At 39.2% G+C, this 14,535-nt stretch overlaps 1 protein-coding gene across 1 annotated transcript; it reads left to right on the top strand.

Annotated features, from left to right (window-relative positions):
* The first annotated feature begins 1,988 nt into the window (after positions 1 to 1,988).
* Positions 1,989 to 7,705, top strand: LOC149464466 (keratin, type I cytoskeletal 19-like). Its single transcript, XM_089674434.1, has 8 exons — positions 1,989 to 2,574; positions 2,659 to 2,741; positions 3,440 to 3,596; positions 3,675 to 3,836; positions 4,254 to 4,379; positions 4,468 to 4,688; positions 5,379 to 5,413; positions 6,620 to 7,705. The coding sequence occupies exons 1-8, from the start codon at positions 2,056 to 2,058 to the stop codon at positions 6,640 to 6,642; spliced, it is 1,326 nt and encodes a 441-aa protein (XP_089530560.1). The 5' UTR covers positions 1,989 to 2,055; the 3' UTR covers positions 6,643 to 7,705.
* The last annotated feature ends 6,830 nt before the right edge of the window (positions 7,706 to 14,535 follow it).

The following is a 14,535-nucleotide window of genomic DNA, read 5'->3' as shown; positions in this document are numbered from 1 at the left end:
AGGGGGGAATTACAGGAATGATCCCTCGTGTGGCTTGCTATAACAGCTAAAAGCTCGTTTCACCCCCTCTCCCTCCTACCGGCTTTCAGTTGCTGCAGGGAGAGGCATAGACACAAGGCATCATTCTGTAATTTCCCTTCCCCACTCCACCACACCGATCCCCCTCCCTGTCCTGCCCATATTTGATTCTGCCTTGTGTGTCCCCCTGTGTGTCCAAGCCCCCCCCTCGCTCCCACAGTTCTGCTGGCTACCCTGTCCTGCCAGCTGATGGGGGCACACAGGGAGACATGTCAGGATGGAGAGCGGGGGAAGGAGTTACCTGTCCCTTCCTTTAGTGAATGGACATGTTACCGATCACTCCTGTGTCTATTGATAACTGAGCACAGGAAACTGTGTTTACTATGCTTCAGTTTATGAATGGACAAGTGCCTCTGTCTTCTGTTCATTCATCTTCCGTGCAGCTGAAGCTGTAAAGCAAGGAAATGAAGAACTTGTGTCCTCATTCTTTTCACTGTTTCAAAGGTGAGATGTCAGGGGTCTGTTTAGACCTTTGATATCTTACCATGCCCCCCCCAATAGTGCTATAAAAAAATTGTAAATGTAAAAAAATAACAACAAATTGTAAAAAATAATTTTTAAAATTGTGAAAAAAATAATAAAAAAACCCTATAAATAATTATTTAAAAAAAATAAAAAAAATACATCTAAAAAAATGAAGGGCTCATTCACACTGGTTGTCTGACCCATGCAGTGTGAATGAGCCATTTGCTGGAGCTGCCTGTTAGTCTTCGAGTTCTCAGAGGTTGTATGAACACAGCTGCAGGTCCTAGATTGATGCAGGGAGATTTAAGTGTGCAGGTGTGGGTAAGTGGCCTTGAATGAACACTGTCTGTGTTTGGGGCTGTACACTAGCACAGGGGCGGACTGACAACTCATGGGACCCCGGGCAATAGGGGATCATGGGGCCCCTGTGTCCTTGCCCAAACTCAAAAAAGCCTATGAAAAATGTACCAGGGGCATCTCATGGGGCCCCCTACTGACCCCGGGTCCTCGGGCAGTGCCCGAGTTTCCAAATGGTCAGTGTGCCCCTGCACTAGCATCCAGATGCCTGTTCGTACAGCTGCTGTGTTCCCCATATAGTGAGATAGGTTCCCTGCACACAGATTCGGCTACTTTTTAAAAAAATAAATGCTTTTTCACACTGTACAGGCCACAGCATCTATGTGAACGACCCCCGAGACCTAATTTACACACATAACTTTTTTTAATAACTCAATACAGATTATTGATTAGATTTAGCAGGAATTATGCACATTATGGTATGTTTGTGTCCACTTATTATGATTTTAGTGTATTTTTAGTGAAAATATAATTTCCATATTTTCGGAGAGTGGGTGGTAGCCCTGTCAGGCAGGCGGCACGGGGTTCCATGTTTTCTAACAGTAGCCCTGCACATATGATTCAAACTGGAACCACCAGCATATATTGGGAATAGTTGCAAAATACTCCCTGACATGTTAGAAAAGATGCACTTATAGAAATGTATAAATACTCACCAGAAAAAACAAATAAATTGTTACTAAAATAATCATAAGCTATAGCATATGTTGCTGTGGTCTTCTCCAAATGGTCCAGCATGCCAAAATCATATATTCTCCCCCAATACACTGTATCACTCAGTGCAAACAGGAGCTCCTTAAGTTTCCAGGTTAGAAAGGCAACTTTTAAAAGGCAGTCATTGAGCTATATTTCAATACAATTGATAGGGTGTGGTAACTATGTCCCTTTGAAACTTCAAATATGCTTTACTTCTTCAATCGGGTTGCACACTAATCCCATTAATGTAGCTTTGTTGGTGATGCTTTCTTTGACTCAGATGCTTGAGTAACATAAACTGAATATGAAGCACATAAAATGTCTATAAACTACCTTAATGTCACTGAAGCATCTGTGTATAAAAAGAGGCTGCAGCTGTAACAGAAGCAATCACTTCTTTGTCTGAACTAACATCAACTTCCATTTTCTCTCTGCCACCATTTCTGTCAGTCAAGAACCATGAGCCACAGCAACATTCACTCATCTTCCAGATCGCTCATTGATCTTTGCCATACTGGTGGTCATAAAGCTCCTAGTCACATTTCTTCACTCCATCATGGAGGTGTGCACACAGTACACCGCAAAAGCTCCTCCTTTTCTCACCATGGTGGTCACTACAAAATACCTAGTGTGCATGGAAAAACCACTAGGGTCTCATTTTCCAGCCATTCTTCCTCTGGCCATAAACATGGATTAGGAAGTGGACATGGTGGCCATGACCATGGTCATGGAAGTAACATATCAGTCTCTGGAGGACACCATCACTGGAAGAATGCTGGTCTGCTAAGCATCAATGAGAAGGAGACCATGCAACATCTTAATCAGCGATTGTCATCCTATTTGGAGAAGGTTCATTCTCTAGAACAAGAAAATGCCCAGCTTGAGAAAAAGATATCTGAGTGGTATGCCAACAATGCCCCCAGTACATTGCCCGACTCCAGCCATTACTTCAGGACTATACAAGAACTGCAGAACCAGGTAAAAGATTTACAGATACAGTTGAGAAATAATGTAGAACATTGATTAGAAAGTAGTCTTATTACTATTTTTTTTTATTTTTAGGTTTTTACAGCCAATGTGGAGAATGCCAGAATTATCTTGCAAATCGACAATGCCCAGCTAGCTGCAGATGACTTAAAAAGCAAGTAAGTAACCATATTCAAATTTTGGATTGGGTAGGGAGGGATGACAAACCCTGTCAAGGTTTTATTGTTGTCCATGTCCCCACTGGTGTGATTCTCCTTTATTTGTCCAGCTGGGGACTACTGTCCCAAGAAAGAAGAAAGTGATGGGAAATCCAATATGTAACAGTTGTCATCAAAACAAGAAGTGAGGGTAATATTTACAATGCAAACATTGGGAACAGAAGTGAACAGAAATCTCCTCAAAAGGCCACAGGCCACAAATAATACATTTACGGGGTTTTATTTCTTCCCTACTCTATACAAAACAATGAAAGTCTGGAATATACATAAACTTTAAGACTATGGGACACATGGTCACATGCTATTATTCATAAGTGATGTAAAGCGGTCTTCAGCATTAGAGTAGCCCACTCAACAAGGCTTAAAGCCCAACTTAAGTAAAATGCTTTATGTTATTTTAAATGTAGGTTGTAACTATCATCTATGCTCCCATTGAGAAGATTTCTTCTTATTTCCAAGTAGGGAAAGGTTCGGAAATTCTGACAATATTTTTTGCTAAATGTAAAATCGCATCTGGCACTTCTGACAATTACCTTTGGTATCCAGCGTGCACATTGAGTAGCAGACTGCACATATTTTTCTTTAACTGATGTTTTTGTTTCAACATGTACTTCTTTATGTTTTTTTTAATCATGTAGATATGAGATGGAGCTTAGTTTAAGAAACAGTGTTGAAGCAGATGTTGGTGGCCTTCGAAAAGCCCATGAAGAGCTCAACATGCAAAGCCAAGACTTGGAGATACAAGTCCGTTGCCTCCAAGAGGAAGTTCTCCAATTAAAGAAAAACCATGAAGAGGTAAAAAAAAAGAAAAAATACAAAAAAAATGCTATGCTTTTGCATGCACATTCAACTTTTCCTTATTTACCTCCTTAGGATGTGAACTCTCTAAGAGCACAACTTGGTGCAAGAGTCAATGTGGAGGTAGAGGCTGCTCCATCTGTAGATCTAAACCAAGCCTTATCTGAAGTCAGACAGCAATATGAGAACCTTATGGAGAGGAACCTAAGAGAAGTTGAGAGCATTTTCCTTGCAAGGGTAAGTGAAGTATTTCACTAGAACTAGAACTATCTTTGTTACCATTTAAAAACAAGTCGAATCAAGTCAAGAGTTAATATTTCTCTTACTGGAAGCCATGAAACAGTATTCATTTTGTTGATAAGATTTTCTACATTTCTTATACTCTTGTTCCCTGAAACTGGCTCCATCCTCACTGAATGCGCAGAGGTCATTGTGGTCTGATTGATAAGGTCTGATTGTGCTCTGTGATCAGATGTAGTTTAATGGTTGCTCTCATACTATAGCCTGCATTTGCACTGATTACATGCATTATGTCATTGGTACCACCTGTGGATGGGCATCAGCCGTTTATGTGCCTATTAACACATGGCATAATTCTGTATATTTTTTGTATTACATGTTGAGCTTTCTAAAGTTTTGTTATTCTTCTTGTAGAGTGCAGAGCTCAACAGTGAGGTGTCTTCTGGTGCCGAACAGCTGCAGACAGTTAGTAATGATCTTATTGACTTGAAACGTACTATACAGACTCTGGAGATTGAGCTACAGAGCCAAATGAGTATGGTAAGGTACATCCGATATTATTTTGCTGTTGAAGGTGATTTCTTTCAAAACTCTGAACATGAAAGTAACTGTGACTGTCTCACTGTAGAAATCAGCCCTGGAGTGCACGTTAGCTGAAACAGAAGCAACATTTGGTTCTCAACTAGCCCAGCTACAAACACTGATCGATAATGTGGAGTCTCAGCTTACCCAGGTCCGATCAGACCTTGAACGCCAGAATCATGAGTACAAGATTCTCATGGACCAGAAGACCTACTTGGAGATGGAGATTTCTACATACAAACATCTACTAGATGGTCATGACATCCAGTATGTAAAAACATCTCTTTATTATTGAACTAAATGAAGTATATATGCTGAAAAGAAGGATGTCTCACTTCATTCGATGAAATAAAAGAATTGTATTGCAGATGGACAATAGGTTAGAAATAAAAGAATTGTATTGGAGATGGACAATAGGTTAGAAAAATAGAATTGTCAAGTAATTATTTTACAGTTCTGGATAGAAATTCTCTGCATATAAGTTAAAGTAATATCAGTTAAAATACGATTTCTAATTTATTGATATACATATGCCTTTTACACTACCTCTGTGGATAGCCCAATAACGTAGTGTTATAGTGTCTCCCAACAGCAAGATTGCTACTAATGTAATGTTCTATCCCAGCCATTATATGCAATAGAACTCTGTAGAAAAACCAATAAAGGGATGTTCTATTTTGAAGGCATTCCTGTAGAATCCTGATTATTTTCATAGAAATTGTATAAAGATTTGAAAATTATATATATATATATATATATATATATATATATATATATATATATATATATATCTTCTCCAAATGCAATTACAAAATACAGTTGCTACCTGTATATTCACTGTGTAGACAGCTCTGGGTCCCCTATGCTTCTGGGCCCAATAACAGTCACAAGATTTGCTATAGTTATACTTACACCAAAGAACTAATTGATAGAAACCATATTTTTTTCTTATTACAGCGTTCCAGTTCATCATGGTACAGAACATAAAGAAAGTAAGTATGACATCTCTTTATAAGACCTGATGATATGTAATGTGTTTGAACTGGTCATGGCACAGGGAATTTTTAGCATAGTAATACCAGTTTACACATTTGCATTGCCTGCAACCTCATCATTCCCCATTAACTAAAAATTGAACTTCAGTCCGCATAAAAATATTCTTTCTTTTTCATCACTTTGCAGCAGAGCTAAAAGAAATTAGTGTATATAAAGTCAACATTTTTAATTTTGGATTTGGATGGAGTGGTCAATGGTTAAAACCCTTGCCAAGTTTTATTGCTATCTATTTCCCATCAATCTCTCATTAGGGAGATTCAGTCTCAGGATTTGTCCTAATGACCATGGTCACTGGGACAGAAAGTGAGGGAAAAAAACCTGATAGGAGTTTCACTATTCCCTACGCCATTCAAAATGAAAAGAAACATTTTGCCTTAAATTATATTTTAATTGCTGAACTTGTCTATCTATACCTAAGGTTTTGTTTCCACTGCAGAAGAATGGTTGCTATTGCTCTCCATCCTTGGGCAGAGGGCTGATCTTGCTACTGCCCTCCTTTTGTTGTAATGAGTGGATCATACATAACCTCCCTACCATCAGCCAAAACTAGCTTAGAACATGAAGGAAATACAGTGATATCACAGAAAATTAGAATGAGATTTTTAGGTCCACAATATTTTAAAAAGATTTTATTGTACAAAGGGAAAACTAGGCTTGGAGGATCCTAGAATTCCAAAAAGAGTTTTTCATTTTCAGCGTTAAGCTTGTAGACCACTAAGTGGCAACACCTATTGAACTGGAGAATATAGATTTTACCTGTAAATGATGTTATAAAACCTTTCATAATAAATAAACTAGTAAATTATAAATTCATGGGTATGGAAATCATACATGTATTTTATTCTTGAGAACAAGTTATTAAAACACAATAACCGTAGGTTATAACTTGGGTATAACAAGATGCAAAGGTCCATTCAGAGCCTGGACCAAAGATTCTATTGTTAGGATTAATTGTCATTGTGACACTGGAAATGTACTTTAGGCTATGGCCATTCCAACGATCAAGCATTATAAACTATAATATAGCAGAGTGTTGTTGAAAAATGCAATTCTGAACATAAAAATGTAAGATAATTATTTTTTGTTGTTGTTGTGAATTATTATCTTATTATGTCTTATGTGTAACACGCCTTTTTCACCAGAATTGCACCAAACCAAGTGTTAAAGATTCCCATTGAGAAATGCCAAACTCCACCCCAGTGAACCTGGTACCTAACAAAAAGCTTTGAATACAGCTGGACAAATCAACATTTCTCTGTTAAATTTCTTTCACTGTCTCCTGAATCTGCTTTTGTCTTTAATCTAGTAGTGTAAAGCATGTTATTAAAGAATGAGACCACTCAAAATAGATTATCCAGTACCAAGTGGATTTCAGAGGGTTTGATGACTCCACTGTGGGCATGAAAGATCATGCTTGGATTTCTGGAAAATAGATTTAATGCCTGACATCTGATGGACTGTTCCAGTGGACACCCCAGCAGGGCATGACTAAATATCTATTTCTCAGTTAAAAACTAAGTATTTCTTTCTCTAAATGCTTTGAGGGAGAAAAGTCACCATTTCTAGGGAAGATGGTATCTCCAGATGTTTGCCAGGGTGTTAGTTGATTGTCCATGAAAAGTCCAATTTTGGCTTTTCATACTCTTAATCCAATGGCAAACATTCATTACACATTGATATCTTGCGTGAAAATCTTGGTGGCACCATCCCAGGTTTAGTGGTGTGGCAGGATATGAAGGTCTCAGCTCTATTGTCATCATTGTTGTTATCCATGATTCACAGTAATTGAGTGTGAGAATTATTGCAATTATTTCTCTTTTATCTTTGTTCCTGCTAATATAATAGGATACTAAAAAACGTCTCCACCTGTCATTCATTGTATTTCACTAAAAAGCTGGTTAACAGGAGAACTAAAGTGGTGGAAATCTCTTTAACGTTTTTGCATAAAGTGCAATTGTTGATCAAGTAATTCCTTTTCCTACAACACCATGAAGCCTACTTTCCAGTGGTTATAAATTAATGGCATCCAGAATGTCTTTCCTAGCCCTTAGACTTTATCATTCCATTCATTAGTTGTGTGTGTGTTTAATACCATTGTGTGTTCTACTTACCTGTAAAATAGGAACCCTAGGATGAAAATGGATGATTTGGACTTTGTAACACTCAGTTATTTTCTCTCCCATCTCATTAGCATTCTTTTATATGCCTAATAAAGTTTTTCACGCAAACTGTGGTCTTTGTTTTTTAACTTCAGTGCACAAATGTGTACATTGCAATATATTGTCATTAGTTGATATAAGAGTGTCTCTGGGTAATTACAATAAATAACCCATTCAAGATTTCATACCACACATGTAAATGTTATGAAAGGATGTCTCTGCTGGCATAAAATGAATCCATTCACAGGCTTAAAAAAACGACAGAAAAAAACATATAAAAATCAAAAAATGTAAATGCTTTCTTGCAGCATTTTGTCAATCCATAATACATTTTTATTGGCTTCCAATGTGCCCTCTCCTCTTTTGGGGCTGTCTTATTACTGTGTGTGCTGGCCCAGTCCTTTCACCCCTCCCCTCCATACATACTTTTTATATAGACGATGGGGAGGAGTGAAGAATACTATAGAGTTAAAAATAAAATATAATATGATGCTGCGCTACTCAAAAAAATAACCTTATACCAAAAACAACTTCCAGTAAACACCCCACAGAGCACTTGAATCAATAATTAGTCATAGTGACAGATGAATAATCACATAAATATAATAAACCTTTAGTGATAAAATGAATACAACCAATAAAATGTGTATAAAGTGACTGACCAATAAATAGGTAAAAAATTATTTGCATAATAAATAAATCAGCAACACAATGAAATGATCAAACTGACTGCAAAGTGACAAATTGCTTAAATGTGCCATAAAATTCAATAAAACCTCAAAGCAAAATCATATAACTGGTGTAAAGTCCCAATATGTGCAATAACAGAATCGTCAATAATCTGTGAATCCACCAGTGAACACCACTTGTGCTCCTCCACCCGCTAGCATGCACGCTCACCTTCAACTCTGACCCATAAAGGGTCATACATGCTTTAAATGAATGTACTCAACGGTGTTATCCTCAAATGTCCCCTCCATGATGTATCAAAGAAATCTTATATGCACCATACATGAGTAGAACTATAGGTAGAGCAGGTTTGCTGGTACTGGTGGTACACCACTGTGGATGTAAGCAGAGCAGCAATAGGTCTGGTGCATAACAGAAGCCAGTCAGGATGGCCAAGTTGCAATGGCGAATCTGAAAACAGGAGGGTCAAGTAGAAACATAGTCTAGACAAGCCAGGTCACAAATGTGTAGATCAAATCCAAACGGTACAAAATCAACAGCAAGGCCTTGTTCTGACCGTGCTATTTCCTTGCTGCTGATTTTGTACCATTTGGATTTGATCTACACATACAGTTGCAAGAAAAAGTATGTGAACCCCTTGCGATTACGTGGAGTTTTGCATGAATTGGGCATAAAATGTGCTCTGAACGTCATCTAAGTCCCAACAATAGAAGAGCACAGTCTGCTGAACATAATACTACACAAACATTAGATGTTGCCATGGTTTAATTGCACATAACATGTAAACATTCACAGTGCAGGGAGGAAAAAGTATGTGAGGCCCTAGCTTAATGACTTCTCCCAGAGCTAATTGGAGCCAGGAGTGAGCCAACCTTGACTCCAATCAGTGTGATGATATTGGATGTGTTGCTGACAGCTGTCCTGCCCTTAAAAAACACACACCTGTTTTGGGTTTACTGGTTTCAAGAAGCACTGTCTGATGTGAACCATGCCTCGCAGAAAAGAGCTCTCAGAAGACCTACGATCAAGAATTGTTGACTTGCATGAAGCTGGAAAGTTTTACAAAAGTATCTCCAAAAGCCTTGATGTTCATGTGTCCATGGTAAGACAGACTGTCTACAAATGGTGAAAGTTTAGCACTGTTGCTACTCTCCCTAGGCGTGGTCGTCCTGTAAAAATAACTGCAAGAGCACAGCGCAGAATGCTGCATGAGGTAAAGAAGAATCCCAGAGTGTCAGCTAAAGACCTACAGAAATCTCTGGCACATGCTAACATTTTTGTTGACACATCTACAATAAGGAAAACATTAAACAAGAATGGAGTACATGGGAGGACACCGCGGAGGAAGCCATTGTTGTCCAAAAAGAATATTGCAGCACGTTTGAAGTTTGCAAAAGAGCACCTGGATGTTCCACAGCACTACTGGCAAAATATACTGTGGACAGATGAAACCAAAATTGAGTTGTTTGGGAAGAACACACAACACTATGTGTGGAGAAAAAAAGGCACAGCACACCAACATCAAAACCTCATCCCCACTGTAAAACATGGCGGAGGGAGCATCATGGTTTGGGGCTGCTTTGCTGCCTCTGGGCCTGGACGGATTGTTGTCATTGATGGGAAAATGAATTCCAGAGTTTATCAAGACATTTTGCAGGAAAACGTACGACCATCTGTCCGCCAACTGAAGCTCCGCAGAGGATGGGTGATGCAACAAGACAATGACCCAAAGCATACAAGTAATTCAACAAAACAATGGCTGCAACAGCACAGAATACGCCTTCTGGAGTGGCCCAGTCAGAGTCCTGACCTCAACCCGATTGAAATGCTGTGGCATGACCTTAAGAGAGCGATTCACATCAGACATCCCAAGAAAATTGCTACACTGAAACAGTTTTGTGAAGAGGAGTGGTCCAAAATTACTCCAGATCGTTGTGCAGGTCTGATCTGCAACTACAGGAAACGTTTGGTTGAGGTTATTGCTGCCAAAGGAGGGTCAACCAGTTATTAAGTCCAAAGGTTCACATACTTTTTCCTCCCTGCACTGTGAATGTTTACATGTTATGTGCAATTAAACCATGGCAACATCTAATGTTTGTGTAGTATTATGTTCAGCAGACTGTGTTCTTCTATTGTTGTGACTTAGATGACATTCAGAGCACATTTTATGCCCAATTCATGCAAAACTCCACGTAATCCCAAGGGGTTCACATACTTTTTCTTGCAACTGTATGTGACTTGGCTTGTCTAGACTAAGCTTCTACTTGATCCTCCTGTTTTCAATTGCTTGGTAACACAAATTGCTAATCAGCCAATCAGCTAATCAGCCAATCGCATGGCAGAAACTCAATGCATTTAGGCATCTAGACATCGTGAAGATGGCTTGCTGAAGTTCAAACTGAGCATAGGAATGGGGAAGAAAGCGGATTTAAGTGACTTTGAACGTGGCATGGATGTTGGTGCCAGATGTGCTGGTCTGAGTATTTCAAAAACTGCTTATCTACTGGGATTTGTACACACAACCATCTCTAGGGTTTACAGAGAATGGTCTGAAAAAGAGAAAATACCCAGTGAGCGGCAGTTGTGTGGATGAAAATGCCTTGTTGGTGTCAGAGGTCAGAGGAGAATGGGCAGACTAGTTTGAGATGATAGAAACGCAACAGTAACTCATGTCATTATAAACCAAAATTTCTGAGGAATGTTTCCAACACCTTGTTGAATCTATGTCATGAAGAATTAAGGCAGTTCTGAAGGCAAAAGGGGATCCAACCCGGTACTAGCAAAGTTTACCTAATAAAGTGGCCAGTGAGTGTATGTCGGCCTGGTGGCCCCAAATAGGGACACTTCATAGTTACATAGTTAGTCTGGCTGAAAAAAGACAAAAGTGCATCCAGTTCAACCAGAAAAAATAATAATAATAATAAAAAAAATTAAATATGTATTATTTATTTATTTCAGGTACTTATATAGCTCCGTCAATTTACGCAGCGCTTTACATACATATTGTACATTCACATCAGTCCCTAACCCTCAAGGGGTGTACAATCTAAGGTCGCTAACGCACATTCATATAAAGGGCCAATTTATACAGGATCCAAAATTCCTTCCTGAGTTCCTGTGGAAGAACGTACCTAGAAACCAAATTTGATGATCTGGTGCAGTATGTACACGTACCGAAGGAGGATAACTATACTCTGAAGCAACAGACGTCCCAGCTACAATCCCTACAAGAAGATTTGGAGAACAGGAAGTGGAGACAGAATCCGCATATACAAGGTGTTATTGAGTCAATAGGAGACGCTGATCTGCAAGATTACTTGCGGGGTTTGTTCACCGCATTGGTCCCGATGGTTCTGGACATAGATTGGTGAATGGATAAGGCCCACGACTCTCTTGCCCAAAAACTTCCACTGGGCGTGAGACCAAGGGACATCATTGTCCGGTTTCATTACTATGATAGTAAGGAATCCCTGCTGAATTCTACACGTAACACTGCTTCGATTGATTTCAGAGGGGAAAAAATCCAAATTTACAGTGATCTGTCCCCTATCACACTGTCTAAGAGACGTACGCTTTGACTGCTTACTCTCCACCTTGCACATTGCACTATATACAGATGGGGTTTCCTGTACAAGTTAACCGTAACCAAAGATGGCACCCAACACACAATCAGAGATCTTCAAGAAGGAGAGGTGTTTTTATGTAACTTAGGCTTACCCCCTCTCCCAGATAAGGCCTTATCATTACACCTATCCAAGCCAAGAGCAGTCAACACTCCTAACAAGATGTGGACCCCGGCAAAATCCAGAAACAGAACACACCTTCCAATTCCTCAACCGTCTCCTGCTTCCCGGATATCTTCTGCTACCTGATGACGTCAAACAAAACACAGCTGATGCCACTTAAGACTCAATGTCTATAGACGTGATCTTCCCGTCAATTTTGGTTCCCATTCTTTTTTTATTTCTTTTATCCTTATTAGGATAAACCAGACACCCTATCAGGATCTTTTCAGGTTTTGTCTTGTTATTTGCTGCTTAATTTGGCAGAGAGGAGTGAAGTCACGGCCTGGTCTTCACCCTCCCTATGTTGTCCCCAAAAATCTGCAGCTTTTGCTGTGGATGCCTGGGTTGCCTCGGTGGCTCAGGCCTCCTCCATATTTTGGTTTCTTACTTTGTGTGCAAATCTTTTTTGAATTTGATTGTCCTGTGTTTGCAAGTTTCTTTGCGACACACATTGGTTGTGTCTTTCTTAGTCAATATTTTTTGTGTTATTCTTTGTTAGAACATCATGGTTTATTTGTCATATTACCCTGCATAAAATTGCTTCATGTTCAGTATACTCCAACATGTCTTTACAATTATACTCCTGTTATATTAATGGTTAGAATTTGATGAGGAAGAGGTAGGGAATTCCGTCATTCTAAGGCAGATATTGTTCTTGTTCAAGAAACACATTTCAAAAATGGAAGCTCATTTAACTTTGCCCTCAAATATTTTCCTATAAAATACTCTGCTATAGATGGCACTGATAAAGCAGGAGTTGCTATTCTTCTCAGGAAAGGTTGCCCTATTTTGGTGTTGTCCTCTGTGCTAGACACCTTAGGCAGATTTATATTACTGCAATGTCAATATGGTGATGTCTATATTACAATTATTAATGTATGTGCTCCTAATACTAATCAATTGGTGTTTTTTAGAGATTCTATTTCCCCACTCCTATCGACATCACACCCCTCACGATTGAACAAAAGCAAAACAGGGCACACTCAATTCATGCAATAACGTAGTAAACCAAGACCCTTAGTGAGGGTCTATCATCACTTTGGACTGTCATTATGGACTCTTCTTGTCTGTTTTTATCTCCCTTTGGTTTGTGAGTATGCATTTTTATGCTTCATAATAAATTATTGGTTTACTACGTTAATGCACGAAGAGAGTGTGCCCTTTTTGCTTTTGTTCACCAGTATCAAGATTTCCTGATCTTCAAAGGCTGCACCTCTACGAATGACAGTTTCAGTTATCCTGCATGAAGATTTAAGCACTGATTTCGTTTGTTCATTTGAACCCCTTCACGATTGTTGTAAGGGACTTTAATCTATCTATATCTGCTGCCAGAGACAGAAGATCCCTTCGGGGTCAAATGCCCTCTAAACAGGTTTTGAAACAATCCACCTCCTTCCGTCAGTGGATCAGAGGACATAAGCTGTTTGATATTTGGAGAATACAACATCCAAATGCTAAGCAGTCTTCGTTCTTCTCTCCAGTACACCGTATCTACACCAGATTAAATTACTTTCTGCTATCATCCTCCTTACTTAAACAGACAGTAGGCTCTGATATTATCCCCAGCTCTTAGTCAGACCACCCTTTTTTGACTTTAGAATTGCTTGTAGATCAATCACATTCACACACATGCCATTGGCGCCTGAATGACACACTTCTACATCAGGCAGATGTCAACACTTCTATCTCGGCAGCCCTGCGTGAATTCTTTGAACTCAACACTGGATCGTTGTCAGCATCCTCAACCTTGTGGGAAGCCCATAAAGCGTTTATTAGGGGTCATTTTATAATGGAAAGTTCACCCCTTAAGAAGTCCCAGCTTCATCAGAAAACTGACCTTATGAATCAATTATCTTAAGCAGAAAAAAAACTTATAGAATCGCCCTCTAAGTGGTACAACTTAAAGATCAACTCAAGACACTTGAGGCAAGCTCCATAACAAAGAAACTGTATGGATGAAACAGAGGTTTTATCAATACGCTAACAAACCTCATAGGATGTTGGTTAATAAACTGAAAGCATATTCGACTACTTCCACTCTTGAATTTTTGTTTAAAACGGACGGCACCCCTACATTTTGTCCCCAACAGATAGCCCAAGTGTTTGGAGACTTTTATCGTAAGATTTATAACTGTTTATCACCAGACGTGCATCCAACTTTCCATGGAGACTCTTTTGACGCTTTTTTTCATCCATTCACCTCCCTAAACTTAAAAGGGGGGACATACTAATATTGAATGCACCTAACACTATGGGGGAGCTGTTTGCTGTTGTTAAGGAATTACCGATGCACAAAGCGCTGGGTCCAGACGGGTTTTCCTATGCGTATTACAAGCAATTTATCGTGGATCTGGGCCTTGTCCTATTGGAACTTTATTCCTCTCTGCTGAGAAGAACCTCATCCACAATTTCAACATTCTCATA

This window comes from Staurois parvus, unplaced genomic scaffold, assembly GCF_062004578.1.
Source record: "Staurois parvus isolate SC_StPar_1 unplaced genomic scaffold, SC_StPar_1.0 ptg000151l, whole genome shotgun sequence".
NCBI lineage: Eukaryota > Metazoa > Chordata > Amphibia > Anura > Ranidae > Staurois > Staurois parvus.
This window is presented reverse-complemented; position numbering and strand designations above follow the sequence as displayed.